This window comes from Herpailurus yagouaroundi, unplaced genomic scaffold, assembly GCF_014898765.1.
Source record: "Herpailurus yagouaroundi ecotype Mexico unplaced genomic scaffold, PumYag 220, whole genome shotgun sequence".
In the NCBI taxonomy this organism is placed as follows: Eukaryota; Metazoa; Chordata; class Mammalia; order Carnivora; family Felidae; genus Herpailurus; species Herpailurus yagouaroundi.
The window spans coordinates 3,551,329-3,568,784 of record NW_024412451.1 but is presented as its reverse complement, the minus strand read 5'-3'; the positions used below and the strand labels follow the sequence as shown (position 1 = coordinate 3,568,784).

The window sequence follows — 17,456 nt, the reverse complement described above, 5'->3', positions numbered from 1 at the left end:
TTTGGTTTTTTACAAGATTGATTTATTAACTATGATACATATCACATAAGGCCTTTTCAGTTTTTACACCATTCCCATTGAGACGAATACATTACTTTGTAGCAAATACATGATTTTAAAAAACAAAACCAAACAAAACCACCTCAGTCAGAGATGCTTCAGCCTCGATTGACGGCTGACCATGCACTAATCGGGTTGGAGCCTCAAAAACCCACAACGTGTTTTAAAAAAAAAAAGGGGGTCTGGAAATTAAGCAAACATTCCTAACACCAACTAGAGGATGATGTCCTGGTTAAAGCCCCTAAAATACAAAGAAATAATTGTTATACTTTCTTTACATACAGTTCTCCACTTTTGCTGCAAAACAGAAATTTGGGCACACGGCCAGACTACTAACACATTTCAATACCATTAATATGCTTTTTTTCCCTCAGGAAACTCAAAATATTTGTTAATTCAACATATATAAAGATCATTTAACATGTGAAAATACAAGTACCAGAAAAATAAGCTGGCAGCAGCACTATTCCAAATTTTCAAACAAGTTTTATTCCCATACAATTCAGAGACATTGCCTTTTTTTTTTTTTTTTAAATGTACACAGGGAACAGGATTCTTTTTTATGCAAACAATAACTTACGCCCTGTCTTGACTACATGAAAGTGGAACATCACTGCCGCGGGCGCCGGCCCAGGGTGGCGGGCGGACGTGGCTCCCGGCTCCCGACTCGGGGGCCGGCGGCCCTCTCCCCATGCCGCCCCCTCTCCGGGGCCAGCGGTCCCGGACTCGACTCGGTGGGTCCTTTCACCTAAGCGCAAACGAGTGGCTTGAACCTGCCAAGCAACAGGAGGGCGGCTCCTCGTCCACCGTCCGCCGAGTCGGCAGGGCCTGGGAGCGAGTGCAGCGCCCGCTGTCCTGGCCCCCAGGGCGCACCATGCCCACCGCACAGGAATGTGGAGCCCGGCCCCCAGAAAGCCGCCCAGGTCCCTGGGGCTTCCTTCTCTTGGAGAAGCAACGGTGGGCAGAGCCCTCGGTGGGCGGCAGCGAGCCAGCGTCCACTCCTTTCTCGGGAACCCCAAGGCAGTTGTGGCTGTCCTCGCAGGAGAGGGAGGGGGCACAGAGGGAGAGGGCTTCTACCCGGTGTGGTTTTCAAGTTTCGGGGCCGAGGCTGGAACGCCCTCCAGGCCTCCGTCCCGAGACCAGGGGCCTGGGGCGGAGGCGCGCTGCTCCCAGGACGGCCCCCTCTGCCCACCTGGCAAAGACCAACACGCTCGGCGGGAAGGATCACACCCGGCAGCAGGAAGAGCAGGGTGGCAGTAGGTGTAGACACAGGAAACCGTACGGAGTATCTCTCAGCACTCCAGCACGTCAAGTGACGGGAAGAACGACTCAACAGAGAGCAGGAATAAATGTGCCGTGTGTGATCCCCAACACAACACAGCCAAGAATTCGGGGCGAATTCGCAAGCCACGCCGCGACCCCTTCCTCAGTTGTCAGAGCCTTCTAGAAGGAGCCTTCTGCTCACAACCAAGGGCTGTTCATTTCCACTGAATATCACCACCACATTCTTGTGGAGGTCAGACGCGGGCCAGGCAGAGCGCTCCCAGGCAAACTGCTATTTAGCTGTCGGGCGGGAAGCAAGTCCCATACCTCTGCTGACCTGCTCACCCATTTCGGCCAAGGCTCATTAATGCCCGTCCTGCCCTTGGTTCCAGAGCCGTGGCGCACCTCACACGAGAATCGTTTGTGAAAACACTTCAGAGCTGACCGCGCCGCATGCACCGGAGGGGTGGGGAGCGACCCATCTAAAGCAGCACGGCCTGACATGGGCCCAGACTTGCCCTTCTGGGTCTTACCCAAGTGCCCATTTGGTATGGGCGCTCACTCCCGACCAGAGGGGGAAGCCCAGGGCCCAGAACTACCACTAGTGGCAACGCCAACCCAGAGTGACAAGACTAACACCCCCTAGTCCGAGTCTGGAGTCTGGAGTCTGGAGCAGCAGAAAACTGGAAGCTCGGTCCCTGGCACTTCCTGTGCACTGTGGCTCTTGTGGGGCACGGGGGCCACCAGCTCCGCCCCCCACACCCTTTAAAGCCCCGGCAGGGCACAGGGCAGGCACACGAAGGGGCTCCCTGAGCTGGCTGCCAGGGGGCACCGTTGGCCCAGAGGCTGCCCTGGGGAAGGCCGGCTCCTGCTACTCTGGGGAAGGGGGAGGTCAAGAGCACAAAGTATTCCTCCTCCCAGCACGCCCCCCGCCCCCCAGAAAAGTCACCATCTACACATCCGTTAGTCTCAAGAATGAGGGGAACTTGGGGGCTTGTGGAGTCCCCCGTGCACAGCCGAGGTGGCAGGTGGTGGCGTGGGGCACCTGGCCTGGTGCACCAGCACAAAGTGGGCGGCCGAGGAAACAGGCAGTGGGTGGGGATCAGGCTACTTTTGTCCCTGTCCACAGGAGGGAAGGTGGTCCCAGGCCACGCACACCCAATACCTTGAAGGGCTGCCTTGGGGTGGGGGGGGGTGCGGACAGGTGGGCACGATCTAGAAAAAGGCCGAGATTAATTCTGTGGAGTCATTTCCTCGCTGCCCGGGACTTAGAGCGGAGGGAGCTGGAAAGCCAGAGCCACGGGTCTGCCACCACAGTCACCCACAAGCCAACCCGGGCCTAAAGCCTCAGGTGCAGATCGGCCAGGAAAGAGAGCCCTCACCCAGCATTTATGTAAAACATTCGTGTACCTTGGGTTTCTTTTTGACTAGTGTTAAAAAGAGGTGGTAAAACTTGCGGGGTAGTATTTTCCAAGCACCTTATGTTGCCGTACGAGAACTCTGAACAGTAAGGTATCCAGCTTATCCAGAGGGAGCAGTCGGCGAGCGCAGGCCCCCCCCCCCCCCCCCCATGGCCAACAGGAAGTTTTTGGGGCCAGACCGAGGCAGCTTTTTGTCAGGCCACCGGCTGAGGGGACCCAGGGCATCGGGGAACCCACCACAAGTGATGCTTCTTAAAGTGCAAAGAGGCCCGGAGGCTGTGTGGCACGCAGGGCCCCGAATCCCATGACCTGGGCCCAGGGCACCTTTGTGCCAGGCTCCCCTGCTGCAGAGGCCACGGCCCAGCCACGAGGAGTGGAGGGCAGCCAGTATCTGTAGCAGCCTCAGCACGGCCGCTGCACTGGAGAGACGGGTGGGCACTCGAAGGGTTCCCAGTGGGAAGGCGGGAAGGGCATGGAGGCTGAGGAGAAGGCCATTTCCCAGGAAGAGCCGGGCAGGCCCGGCACCCTCCTCATGACTCCGACTGCTTCTGTGACTTCTGCTACCCCAGGCCCTCAGTCCCTGTGCAGGAACCCGGACCACACTTCCCCGTATGTCACCCACTTCCCATGAAGTGCCCTAAGCACTGGGTTGGTGGTGGTCGGTGGCCTGGGATGAGGAGGACTAAACCAAGCCCCAGGTGCCCCCAGCGCCCCCAGCTGCGCCCTTAACAGGGACACACACACACACACACACACACACACACACACACACACACCCGCACAGAATAGTGTTTCCACAGCACTGTAGTGTGTTTCAAAGCAGACCAGGGTCCAGGCTGGTCTCCCAAGCTCTCCCACCAAGGGCTTAAACTGTCTTCTTGGGAAAAGGGGATCTGCTGACAGGGTATCAGTGGGACCCCAACAGCTTTCCTGGCAGCCACCCCTGGGCATCCCTGTTTCGCTTTTACCAAGGCAAGGGCCACCCGCCCCCCGTTTGCCTCTGCGAGAGGTGGGAGGAGAGCTCAGTCTTGAGGTCTGGATTTTCTTCCTTTTTCTCTTGTGAGTTATCGGAGGGGTTTTCTGTTTTTCTTCCAGCGTTCCCTTGTTTTAAAGGGAACGGAGGCCAGATCCTGTGAAGAGGGAGGGGGCGTGCGCAAGTGGAGGGGAGTCCCACGCTCTTGGTCCGGGCACACAGCCGCCCTCCCCCGGTTCTGACCTGCAGGGGCGACACCCTCAGCACGGTACCTTGGGTTGACAGAGCCGTGGCCCGCGCATTCCCGAGGAGGCCACCGGACAGGTGCCACCCTGACGGGGGTGGAAGTGCAGACGCGGAAGGTGGAAAGAGGTGGACAAAACGGACGGGAATTGTTTTCTGCAGGGACCGATGACCCCGCCCCGGGGCAGCCCAAATCTCGGAACCTGCTTCCACTGGCAGAGGCCGGGGCTCTGTCCAAGCGGTGAACGATGCCCTGAGGCCGCTGTGCACGGGCAGGCGGGGTAAGTGGTCTGGGGAGCAGTGAGCGTGTAGAGGGTCACGGGGGCCACTGCCTGGCCAGTTCAGTCCTCAAGAAGGTCCAAGTCAGAGAGCAGGGCGCCCTCTGGCTGCTGCCTACGGCCAGCTCCGGGGTCTGCAGCGCTGGGCTCGGGGAGCCTGATGGCCCAGCACAAGGTGTGGACTGGGGCTGGTGCTACCGCTGAGGTCTTGAGAAGGTAACAGGGGAGAGGGGACACTCTCCCCACTCCTACCCCAGTGGACCTGGTTTTGTTCAAGGCCACATGCCACCCCGCGGAAGAGAGAAGGTCACCTTTGGCCCCAGGCCTCGGTGGCTCACAGCGTGTGTTCGGCTTGCAGCTGGGAGGGGAGCAGGGCCTGCATGGGAGACTGGGGCGTGGGTGGAGGCGACTGGGGGGGTGACGGCTGACTCGTGACAGGTGTGGAGGTGAGGAAGGGGACGGTGGAAGCCACGGCGGAGGGGGAGCTGGGCGTGGCACCGGGAGGCTCACTGATGGGCCGATTGTGGAAGAAGAAGGGGCACTGCTGGATGAAGAGCTCGATGATTGTCTGGTAGGTCCGCGTGGCCGTGAGGGCGTCCATGGTGCTGAAGTCGGGTCTCATCAAGGTGGGCCAGAAGCAGATGGAGAGGTTCTCACTGGTCATGAGATTCACCTTGTTGTTGTGGCTGACTCTGTGGGTGACACCAAACTCACGGTCAGGGCTCCACAGGGCAGGGGGCCCCAGATGAGGCTCTCTGCCAGCAGGGACCCTGCCCTGTCCCATGTGTGCTCGTGGTCACTGACACCCCAGACTGCTCTGCCCGCCTGCCTGTCTACAGCCTGAACAGAGAAAAGGCCCGAGCACAGCTCTCCCGGGCCTGGCCTGGAAGTCGAGGTCGGAGACCCTCTAGGGCTGGTCCTCTGCCTCGGTGTCGCCACAGGGCCAGCCCCCGAGGAGTGACTCTGAGGTCTTGCCTCAGGGACAATCGCCCGGGCCTCAAAGTGTGTGACACTGCTACCCCATCAAACACCACTCTGGCGAGAGAAGAACAGGTTTGCCTGGAAAACCAACCTACTCTGTCTGTACATAAATCCGGGAAACAGTTACAGGCTTCCTGCCCACACTCCTGCACGTACTCGACGGGTTCGAGCTTCTTCACAGCACACGTACCTTGGCAGTGTTCTGTCACATACCGCGGAGGACCCTGGGCATGCCCGAGGCCACACGGGCCTCTCAGACAGAAGCAGGACGGGCATGGGAGGAGGAGTCGAGACCCCAGGATGCCCCTGGTGAGCCAGACGTGGCCTACTGAGGAGGGAGACGGCAGCCCTATCACTGCCAGGCTGAGGACAGGGCCTTGCTCTGCGTCACGCTGCTGCTCACCGGCCCGGCCCCTGACTAGCGATTTCAGGTGGAGGGAAGACCCGAGGGCAAGCCCGGCCACATACTTGTTCAGGTGAGAGATGACGTATTTGAAGACTTCGTGGTTTTCCTTTGGAAATTTCTTGAGTACTTCCTTAAGGGCATGCAACTTCTGCTCCCGGTCATTGATTTCTGAGGAAAGAGAAAACCAAAGACTTCATGGCCACAGCTGGTGGGTGTTACGGGCTCGAGAGATGGCAGTCCTGGGCGGGTGGTGAGACTGGTGGGCCGGGGGCCGCCTAGGGGTGGCCCAGGGCTCTTGAACCAGGTCAGCCCCACTCTTCCCCCCGTAAGTCAGTGCCCACAGCGGGCACACCTGGCGGTGGCACCGACCCAGCAACCGGGCCCACCTCGGGGTCCCAGGCCCCTGCTGAAGGGGAGCACTGTGCGCCCGGGGCTTCCTGGCCCCCCCACCACCCGAGACTCAACGATCCACACAGACTCCCCATACAGAACACCATTCTTCGCTCATCCGGTTGCCCCCGGAGACAGGAATCCCGGTGCAGAAAGCCCGCGTGCTTCCTGAGCAGACGGGTGAGCACTGCCACCCACCCACGCCCACAGACTGTCTAGGGAGGGAGTCTGTCACAAGACCAGGGCTCTGTCCTTTCCCTAGAGACACAAGGACCCTCTACACATCCCCCTATTGGAGGAGCCGATGGAAACAGTGGGGGAATTCTCATGCAGTTCATCAAAGGGCCTATGCACCCTCTTCCCCCACCACCACCCACACTTCGCCCATCATGGAATCCTAATGTAGTGGCAGTGTGAAAACAAGCTAACTCGAGTAAGGGCTTATCCACACCAGGCCTGGTTCAGCAAGTCTTTGCTGTCCTACGAGGAAGGGGCTTGTCGCCCTATTGAGGGATAAGGAATCTCATACCCAGAGAGGTTACAGAGCTGGGACTCAAACATCACTGACTGGCTGTGGATATCATGTTCCCTGGGATCCCAGCTCCCTTCCCTGAATACGCCTGGCTTATCTTGGCTAGGAGAGCCAGCCTAGACAGATTTCTCTGAGCATGGAAAGATCCCCCTGTGGCTACTTCTTAGAACTGAAGGTGATCTCTAGCACTCAGAAAAACTAGAGTAGGGCCCAGGAAGAGATAACAGCTATCCCACACTTACGGTTATGGGGGTGGATGAATGGGGGGATCGCTAAAAAAATACGATGGTTCCCGACTGGCTTGGGGGCACAGACTCCTTTGGGCTGGATGTGCGTTCCAGAACCTCTCCCCAGATAGGCTGTGTACAACCCCGTCTACGACCTCTGGAGTTCACGGACTCGCCCAAACCCATCACATTCCTTAGGAAGCCTGTGGCCTCCAAGTTAAGAACCTCTGCGGTAGGCATTGCCCCTAGAGGGTCACGGTTTGGGGAAGCGCAGGAGGAGCCTGGCTCGAGCTGGGCGAGGAAGGACAGGTGGTGCATGAACGGTGCGGGGGGGGGGGGGGGGGCGGGGGGCCGGGGGCCAGGGCCGTGCGGTGGGACAGAGCCAAACCCAACCCACACGGTCTTGGGTACAAATTCTGTCCCTGACACTCGCCAGCTGTGGGATCTTGGGTGAGTGACACATGTGAGTGTCAGGCCCTTGTCTGTAAAAGGGGCTGGGGATGGTGATGCCATACTGTGAAAGGAACAGCACACACACAGTAAGCATCTGGAGGTGGTCCGAATGTCAGGAAGCAGCGGGAAGGGAGGCCACAGAGACAGGCAGGGCCAGAGCGACCCAGAGCTTTTGCCGGTAGGCTCACGGTCATGAAACTGGGGAGTTTTAGGACTCAAGACTGGGACTTGATAACAACAGTGTTTTGAGAGCGTCTGTCTGTTAGAAAATGACTGAAAAGCCAAGGGAGCGAACTGGGTGGGGTCATTATCACCTTCACTGCTCTGCGCCTAAGATTTATTTTAAGGGTTCCACCTTGAGAACACGCTTTGTCTCCGGCCTTGAATTTCAAATACTTTTTACTGTTAAACTTCAGTAAAAAGTTTACTTAAAAATAGTACACTGCTCTAGGGAGGATGCGCGATCGTCCTGACACCCGAGAAGCACGGGCAGGGCTCAGAATCTCACTTCATGAAAAAGTGATCGCACCCCCTTACAGATGCAAGCCCGGCCCAGGTGTCTCCTGGGCGCTGGTGCGGCACAAACGCAGCTGTGTGTTTTCATCAGGCACCTGACCCCTAGGGCGCCTTCACCCAAAAGCGGGTCTCTGCCATCCTGACTAGAGGCGGGAAGCGGGGCTGGAGTGACAGGTGCCGGTCTTCTCCTTCCCATCTATGGTGCCACAGGGATGCTGGCTCCCTTGGTCTTCCTTGGGAGGAGGGGGAGGAGGGGGAGGAAGGGGAGGAGGGGGAGGGGAGGCAGAGGTGGGGGTACCGGGCTGCCTCGATAGTAACTCACACCCCTTTCTCAGGAATGCCACGTGGTGCGGCAGCATGGGGCCCAACGAAGACCCAGATGGTCCCCCCTACTCATGCTTCCCCTCTCTTTCTCCAGCCAGCTTCAGGGTGCAGGTGCTCACGAGAGCTGGAGAGCACAGGGTTTGGCAGGAGGAGCAAGGAAGTCAAGGAGACAACAGAAAGCCTCTCGGTGCAGGGCCCGGCCCTCTGTTGTCTGTCTCACGAAAAACACGGCCCGTCTTGCTGACCACCTTCTGACCTCATCTCGCTCACCTCCCCCCTCAAGCAAGCGAACCTTCTTCCCGGTGCTCGGGACGCCAGTGATTTCTTGCTCTGCACAGGCCAGAGTGCTAGCGGGGCAGCTTCGGAGCCGCTGTCTGTGCAGCCCTCGCCGCACTAGGCTCACCCTACACGCTGGCTGGGGCAACGCCAAGAGGCAGCGCCAAGGACGTAAGACCGGTGGGGGGAGGGCGGCCGGGCACAGGCTCCGTCTCCCGGTCCCCCACGTCTGCTGCGGGTCCCCTGCCTTCTGCCAGGCCGCAGCGCTCTCCGGCTTCAGATCCTCTTTGAAGGACGACTCGGGTGGTGAGGGGCCCCCCCCCCAGCTAACATGTCATACTTGTGAAATGAGGTCTCAGCTGACGGAGATGGCAAGACGGGTTCAGAAGAGGCATTTTCAGGCCAGCTGAACCAAGGCAAAATCTTTATACAGACCAGGCAATTTAGAACCAATTTAGAACTAACACATACCCTAAGAACTCGGGAGGGGGGCGCCTGGGTGGCGCAGTCGGTTAAGCATCCGACTTCAGCCAGGTCACGATCTCGCGCTCCGTGAGTTCGAGCCCCGCGTCAGGCTCTGGGCTGATGGCTCAGAGCCTGGAGCCTGTTTCCGATTCTGTGTCTCCCTCTCTCTCTGCCCCTCCCCCGTTCATGCTCTGTCTCTCTCTGTCCCAAAAATAATAAACGTTAAAAAAAAAAATTAAAAAAAAAAAAAAAAAAAAAAAAAGAACTCGGGAGGAAGGGAAGGGGACAGCCAGAGGCCACAGCCTAGAGGTTAGCTCGCCACACCCCTCACAGTATACAGAGAAACTAAGGCTCAGAGAAGTAAGAATACAGGCCCAAGGTCACACAAATTGCTGTCAGGGATCTCGATCCCACACACAGCCCCTGCCCTGGCCGTGCCGCCCTGCTGCCCATGTCACCCCAGGCCATCAGACAGGCTCTAGGCTTGGACCTGCTGCTGCCCCACACAGTGCCTGGAGGAAAATCTGATGGCCTTCGACCATCTCGCACACCTGCACCACCAGAAGAGGAAAAAAGTGGCTCAAGGTCACAGCACCCTCTCAGTGAAGCATGCAAGCACGTACAGCATGCACCCTCTACCTCTCCCTCAGGTACAAAACGAGTCCAAGGCCAAGATTTCACTCCGCCGGGCTTGGAATGGAAGATTCCGGGTATCTCTCTCCGGGAGGCGTGACCCTGCAGTAACCTGTTCCATGCCTCCTACCCCGCCAGACCGAGGCAGGGACTACACACTCCTCTGTCTACTGCCATTTGTCCCTGTCCCACACAGGGCCTGGTACGTGCCAGGATGTGAGTGAGGAACACCCCTGTGACCTTAAGCAGCTATCTCGACAGACAAGAGGAGGCATGATCCCAGGATGTTTACCACCTCTAGCTGTAAGGCACCCTGTCTCCCAGTGGGAATGGTAAGACGGGAGCCAGCGCCTGAACCACTTGGGTCCCACATCCCTTTGACAATCTGATGGAAGCTGCTGGTCTTCTCTGTACACTAAACTGCACATATGGAGCATTACAAGTGATTACGGGGCTAATGAGGCCCCGGAACCAAAGGTCCTTAGGCTCAGAACTTCTGGACCAAGACAGGGCTAGCTTTACGTCCCTCTGGCAATGAAGGACCTAGGACAGGACTGGCTGGACCGGAGGGACTCTAAATAGGTGGTGGTGAGGCTGGCGGTGCCATAAGAGGACGAGGGGAAGACGTGGGGCAAGAACGGATGATAATATTTGGCGAAGGCCAGGATGAGGTGTGCGTGTGAGATGAACAGGGAACCCAAAGCCCTTTTCTCTGCCTCCTGAAATCCTGGTCCTCCCTGAAGCCACAGCTCAGGTGCCATCTCTTCCACGAAGCCCTCCACCCTGCATTTTCTACCCTTCCAGCTCAGCTGGCTTCATTCTGTCTGGCAGGTAACTAACGTATGCACCCTGGCAGGGCAGGGACGACGTCTCTGCATGGAAGGTCAAGCCCCAGCGTGCCACTCCCCAGCAGTGTGGGTGACGGATGCTACTGCCACTCATTTCTGAATCACCCACACATCACCTTGAGTGTGGTAGGAAGACAAATGGTAAATAATCACAAAAATCTCTATTTGTGCACACATTTTCAGCAATGTTCAATATTGTGAAATTCTGGAGCTAACAAAACAATTTGACAGTGACCTTGATATTTGTGGTGATGGAATCTGAAACCATTCTCAAGCCCTGAACACACAGACACAACAGCTCTTAGTATTAAGTGGGAAGAGCTGGTCAAGTTGATGTTGCCATGGAAACCCAGCCAGGCTGGGAATAGCTACTTTTGGGCTTGAGAATCTTCGTTTCATAATGTCCCTTAACACTAACACTGGTACTGCCTACTTGGTGCCCCTGGCTCAGTTAAAGCCACCCCAGGACATACACAGCCCACCTTCACTCAACTGCTGTGGCCTTGAAAGGTGCCATGTCAGCGAGATCCTCTCCACCCTTCTGCCCCCAGGTTCAAGACAACGGAACCCCGGCTGACTAGCTCGGGCACAGGAAACACACAATGGGAAGAGGAAGCAGAAATCTCCACCCTTTTCCAGGCTGCTGCAGCAAGGGGCTCCCTTTCCCAACAGTGGAGACCAGGGAAGCTGCTGTAGGAAGGGCAGCTGATTCTCTATCAATAACACCTCCCTCTCCTGCCCCCCCACACCCCTCCAAAAACAAAAAGATGCTATGTTAGCAGTTCCTGCAGAGACAATGGGATTCTGTCGGGTGCCAGGACTCTACAAGCCTCTAGATGGCGCCAAGTCAAGACAAATGCTGACAGGAATCCACTGGCTCCAGGAGGGGAGTACCAGCCCATACCTTTTCTCCCCAACTTCCGCCAAGAGACAAGCTTAGGTGGAGAGAAAGCTGGATCGGCACAGAGATTTCCTATGTGGTTCACATCTGGGCCAGCCTGGAACCTGCTGGAGGAGTCTTTGGACAGCAGGGTCAGAGCAGAAGCTGGCACCTGTCCCCGCCCAACTCATCTTGGAGAAACCCGGACTCCTATCCAGAGAAAGCAGGTGGGAAAGAAGGCCCGGCAACCCTACGACAGCCCCAGAACCATGCGCTCCTGCCCCATCCGTGATGGGCTTGGATAAGATCAGGGGCCGTGAGAGATTTCCATGCACCGAGACCATGAGGATAAAGCGAGGCAAAGGTGGCACCCAGGTTGTGAAAGTTAGCACCGCGGAGTGCGCAGACCACGCAAAAGTGACCCGGGGGCCCCGCAGTTCTGGCAGCAGCCAGGTGCTGACCTGGGCACCCTCACGTTTCAGGGGTGGACTTTTGTCGGCACGTCCATTTCCTGAAGCCGCTAAGAATCTGTGACCTGAGACTTAAAACCCTGATTTGCGACTGCCCCCAAATTTCCGCCTCCACCACCAGCCTTGTGAGTAAACCATGCTGGCTTGAAACTCCCTCTTGTGAGTTGGGCACTGATGAGATGAGACTAAAGTCCTGTGTGGTCCAAGGAACATGGCTCCTTTTCCTCTTCCCCACCTCCATGGTCACCGGCCAAGACACTCCCTTCTGCAGCTGCGCAGCGATGGCTCCTTCTGGGGGTCCCGGCCCACCAGAGCCGCACAGCAGGAAGGATGCCTCTGACTAAAAAAGGTAAAAAGTGCCACAAGGTGGGAAGCTGCGGTACTACACAAAGTCCGGGAAAGGCTGCCCGGAGGGAAGGCTCCCAATCTGGTGGACAGATGCCTCCTGAGAGAAGCAGGTCAGGGTGGAAACGGCTGGCAGGGTGGCCAGGATGGCTCACAAAGGTCGCCATTAAAACCAGAGGTGCTGGGGCACCCGGCGGCTCAGTCGGTTAAGCATCCGGCTTCGATTCAAGTCATGATCTCATGGCTTGTGAGTTGGAGCCCCGTGTAGGGCTCTGTGCTCAGGGCCTGGAGCCTGCTTTGGATTCTGTCTCCCTCCCCTTGCCCCTCCCCCGCTTGCTCGCTCTCACTCTCTCTCTCAAATATAAACAAACATTAAAAAAATGAAAAACAACAATAACAAACAAAAAACCAGAGGTGCTGACCTGCCACCCCCCCGGCCATTGATCATCTGGTCAGGGCAACTGGAACCATCCCTTTCCCCCCAGAGGTGGGCTGGCCCCAGACTACATGCTAACTTCCTTGTAAGAGGGATGGGCAAGCAGAGGGGAAAAGAAATACCTGCCCCCTTTAACAGGTCTCTTACCGCCCTGCCGCGAGGTCTCTCCTAATATTTCATAAGTAGGAGCGGGGACAGTGTTGTAGGGAAACTAAGGGTCCGGGAACATTGTGTCAACCACACTTACACTTTGAACAAGCACAGGAGCAGATCTGACCCAAGTCTGCTACAAAACCAGGCTAGTAAGTCGTGGAGTTTTGGGGGAACCTGTAATGATTTTGCTAGAATGCTTAGAAAAGCATCTCTGGTCTACAAAGGCGGGGGTGGGGGTGGGGGCTGATCTACAAGCCCCTACGGCATCATCCTTAGTTAGTTCCCTGTCCTTATATCCTTCCAACCTCAGCTCTAAGAGCCAGAGTGTCTGTTCCCTGAGCACAGAACTCATTCTTACTGATGCTCAGCTCCTCTCCCTTAGTTCAACAAACACAGCCTGGAGTGCTGCCTGGGCCCACGAGCCGGGCTGGGTTACCAGTATACTCACTGTGTGCCTCCACCAGATCAATCTGCATGTTGTACGGGACCAGGGGGTCTGGCAGCTCTGAGAAAAAGCTCTTCATGGCACCAGCCACGGTATTCACTGTAAAGTCTTTCTCTGCCAAATCCAGGTTGTGGTCTGAAAGGAAGTTGGGAGAGTGAGGTCAGTCTAAGCTGGAAAGAAGCAAAAGGAAAACTCAGTGCTTGGAGAAAGGCAGAGAAACCTCGAAGACCCTGGGATGCTGCCCAGGGCTGGCCTGGAGCCTGGGCAGGGACTCAGGATTATCAAAGACTGAACAGGAGGTGGCATTCCCTGCTAAAAAAAAAAAAAAAAAAAAAAAGCTGTGAGATTCGCAGACAGAGGCTGACACCCAATGCCTCCTTCCAAGGTCATCCTTTGAATAAAAGCAGCTTCACCCCCTCCTTCTGTCCTGCCTTTTCCTTACACCCCCCTGCCCCCCACCCCCTTGGAAAATCAAAGGACTTTCCTAAAAGGTTGGCTCACTTTTCACGGTGGGTTACAGAATGTTACCAATAATCTCAACTCCATCCTTATTCCTTAAGGTGGCAGGGTGAGCAGACTCCTCTTTCTCCCTCTGCCCCTCCCAGCTTATGAAACCAATGACCTCTGTGTCTTCACTTTTCTTTAAATACTTTATTACATTCCCGATTTACAAGAAATCATCTACTGTTAGACACTAGCTATTTCCATTTGGGGCGGTAGAAACCATTAACAGATTCTTGCATACATACAAGTACATAACTGAGTGTGTGGCTCTACCCTCGTGCTGACGTCAGGCCTCCCATCCTGCAAGATTCCTTAGTGCGTGCCCTCCCCGCACTGCTGGCTAACCGGCTGGCCGTGGCGGGGTTGGGGGCCTGCTCCTGGCCACTGCTCTGTCCCACACGCCCCACACGGGCTGCCTGGCTTCAGAATCTGGCTTGGTCTCCTCAGGCCCAGCCACACGCTGGGTTGGACCCTACTCTGATCCTCAGCTTACTTTCCTCTCTGGCTGGTGACATCTGAGAACTTTCATTGCTTTGGCTCGTTTGCTTCTGGCACCAATGGGTGTGACTTCTCAGCCCATAGTGTGCTCAGTTCTAACACTTAGAGTTTAGCTCTCTGGCTTCAGACCTCTGAGACTCAGCTTTGGAGACAGGAGTCCCGGCCAAGAGCCAGTCTAACTCATGAGACTTCAGCTTTGGGAGTCTGGGTCCCAACGCTCAGCTGATCATAAACGGTCCCTCGCTTTGTCTCTCTCGTGCAGGGACTCTGCGAGGGGAGTCATGGCTGAAGGTATTCCTGGGGTTGGCAAAACGGGACTATTGATGCAACCCAACTTCAGATTATGTGCCTGCAATTACTCCCCGGGGGCCCAGGGCAAGGGAAGCAAGGCCCTTGAGAGGTGACGGAGGCACATGTTGCCCTTCCCAGGGTGAGAGAAGCCAGGCACCTCGAGAGGTGACCTGGAATACGGTCAGTGGACGGTGACACGGGGGAGCAGCGGGCTGACTCGGGTTCGGCGCGGGGAATGCTTCCTTCTGGCGGCAGGGCTCGTTCCCCTCCCCTCCGAGTGGCAGTGTGACCTCGGAGGGAAGGCTAACTGGGGCCAAATGCTTTCTCTTTCTCAGTCACCAGGCCAGCACCTCTTGGCTCCGGGGCTGTGCGCGGCAGGACACCCCGGCAATTTGGCTGTCCCGTCCCCCCTGACCGGCTCGAGCCTCCGATGCTCAGCCAGGCTGTGGCCTCACCTTGATCAAACTGTCTCTGCAGACTCTCCATCTCCGACTTATTCCCACTGACCCGGTAGATCCCTTCTGTGCTCAGTCCTGAGGAGAAACAAACAGGTATCTTAGGAGCAGGGAGTGTAGAGAATGAGCAGGACTGGACTTGAGCAAAGACGGGGCGATTCCGTGAGGAGCCCACACGGGGGAGGAAGAGGGCGAAGCACAGACTTTCCTAGATGCTTCAACCCACTTCCCCCATTTAAGTTTTTACTTCAATATTTAAAAATATTTTTTGTAAAAATTAAAATATAGAAGTACCTCAGCTAAAGATAATTTTTGTCATTTTGATGTATATTCTTGTATTTTAATTAAAAACTTCAAAACAACTTTTTTTTTTTTTTAGTGTTTATTTACTTTTGAGACAGAGAGAGACAGAGCATGAACGGGGCAGGGTCAGAGAGAGAGGGAGACACAGGATGGGAAGCAGGCTCCAGGCTCCAAGCTGTTAGCACAGAGCCCGACGCGGGGCTCGAACCCACAGACTGCGAGATCATGACCTGAGCCGAAGTTGGACGCTCAACCGACTGAGACACCCAGACGCCCCTAATTAAAAACTTTTAAAAATATTTATTTTTGGGAGAGCACAAGCAGGGGAGGGGCAGAAAGAGGGGGACAGAGGAACCAAGGCAGGCTCTGCACTGACAGCAGCGAGCCAGACATGGGACTCAAACTCACTAACTGAGATCGTGACCTGAGCCGAAGTTGGACGCTCAAACGGCTAAGCCACCCAGGTGCCCCTTAATTTTCTTTTCTTTTTATTTATTTTTTTTGAATTTTTTAACGTTTATTTATTTTTGAGACAGAGCATGAACGGGGGAAGGTCAAAGAGAGAGGGAGACATAGAAGCTGAAACAGGCTCCAGGCTCTGAGCTGTCAGCACAGAGCCTGACGTGGAGCTCGAACTCAGACAGTGAGATCATGACCTGAGCCAAAGTCGGACGCTTAACCAACCGAGCCACCTAGGCACCCCCTTAATTTTCTTTTAAAGTAGGCTCCTTGCCCAATGTGGCGCTTGAACTCACAACCCCGAGAATAAGAGTTCCATATTCTACCGACTGAGCCAGCCAGGTGTCCCTTGAGTTTTAATTTTTTTTTTTTAAATGGGAGATAATGCTGTGTTTTAGCCTGACCTTCTCACTTACAAAGTTATGTTGTGGGCTCATTCTAATCATTAACTATTCTTTACAACATGATTTTAATGACATCAAAGTATACAGTAACTTTAAAAACAGTCCTATTGTTAATCATTTAGTTTTTCCTGAGTTTTTTTTTCCTGTTTAAATACCCCACAATTATGTTTCTTCTGTTTTCTGGAAAGCTAGTAAGTTTAACAGATTCTTGGCAATGTGTGTTTCTTACTTTGTGAATTTCCTATTCATGTTCTTGTCATTCTTTTTTTTTTATTAAAAAAATTTTTTTAATGTTTATTTATCTTTGAGAGAGAGAGAGAGAGAGAGAGAGAGAGAGAGAGCGTGAGCAGAGAGAGAAGGAGACACAGAATCCAAAGAATGCTCCAGGCTCTGAGCTATCAGCACAGAGCCCGACGCAGGGCTCGAACTCCTAAACTGTGAGATCATGACCTGAGCTGAAGTCGGAAGCTCAACCGACTGACCCACCCAAGTGTCCCTAATTTTTAAAAAACGTTTATTTATTTTTGAGGGGGGGGGGAGAGGGAGGGGAGATTGGGCATGACAGCATGAGCAGGGGAAGGGCAGAGAGAGAGGGAGAGACAGAATCTGAAACAGGCTCTGGGCTCTGAGCTGTCACAACAGAGCCCGACGTGGGGCTCGAGCCCACAAACTGTGAGATCATGACCTGAGCCAAAGTCGGATGCTTAACCGACTGAGCCACCCAAGCACCCCTGTTCTTGTCATTCTTGTTCATTTTTTACGAGTGGTCCCTCTCACTGTGTACTTGAAAGAGGCCTCTGAATAGTAAGGAACTATGTTAATGTTACAACATTCCCCCTTTTTGTTATGTGTCTTCTAAATATGTATAATGAATTTTTTGAGGTATGTAATTTAAAATTTTTAGGTTTTCAGGACCAGTCTGTTTCTTTATCATGTCTCCCCTTGTCTTTAAACATTTTTTAAAAAGTTTGTTTATTTTGAGAGAGACAGCCCGAGCAGTGGAGGAGCAGAGAGAGGGAGAGAGAGAGAGGGAGAGAGAGAGAGGGAGAGGGAGAGGGAGAGGGAGAGAGAGAGAGAGAGAGAGAATCCCAGGCAGGCTCTGTGCTATCAGTTCAGAGAGCCTGATGAGGTGCTCTATCTCACGAACTGTGAGATCATGACCTGAACTGAGACCAAGAGTCGACCGACACTCAACTGACTGAGCCACCCAGGCGCCTGGATGTCTCCCTTTGTTTTTATCTTTGAACAGCTTTTCCTATTTTTAGAGCAGGTACTCTCTATTTCTTTCTTGTTCTTTTATAATTTTTTTTTTTCACTTAGCTCTGTGATCCTTTTATAACTGATTTAGTATATACAGCGTTAGGTAAGGAAAAAAAATACTAAAATGTAGTTAAGTAATACAGAAGAACATAAAGGATCAGGTCAGAGACTGACTCACCCCACCCTTCAGCTCTCAACCCCTCGGCACAGGAAGCACCGCTCAGGTTAAAGTGGAGTCCGGGCCCTGGCTACTGCCTCCACTGT

General features: G+C 54.8%; 1 protein-coding gene across 1 annotated transcript in view; it reads right to left on the bottom strand.

Moving 5' to 3' along the window:
- The window catches only part of ARHGAP35 (Rho GTPase activating protein 35), a 127,772-nt gene continuing 110,316 nt past the window's right edge, over window positions 1-17,456 (bottom strand). Inside the window, exons 4-7 of the mRNA XM_040457496.1 lie at window positions 14,767-14,844; window positions 13,022-13,153; window positions 5,688-5,793; window positions 1-4,930 (exon numbers count right to left, since the gene is read on the bottom strand). Of these exons, the coding sequence (XP_040313430.1) occupies window positions 4,573-4,930; window positions 5,688-5,793; window positions 13,022-13,153; window positions 14,767-14,844 (674 nt within the window). The 3' untranslated portion in view covers window positions 1-4,572. The remainder of the gene's footprint in view (window positions 4,931-5,687; window positions 5,794-13,021; window positions 13,154-14,766; window positions 14,845-17,456) is intronic.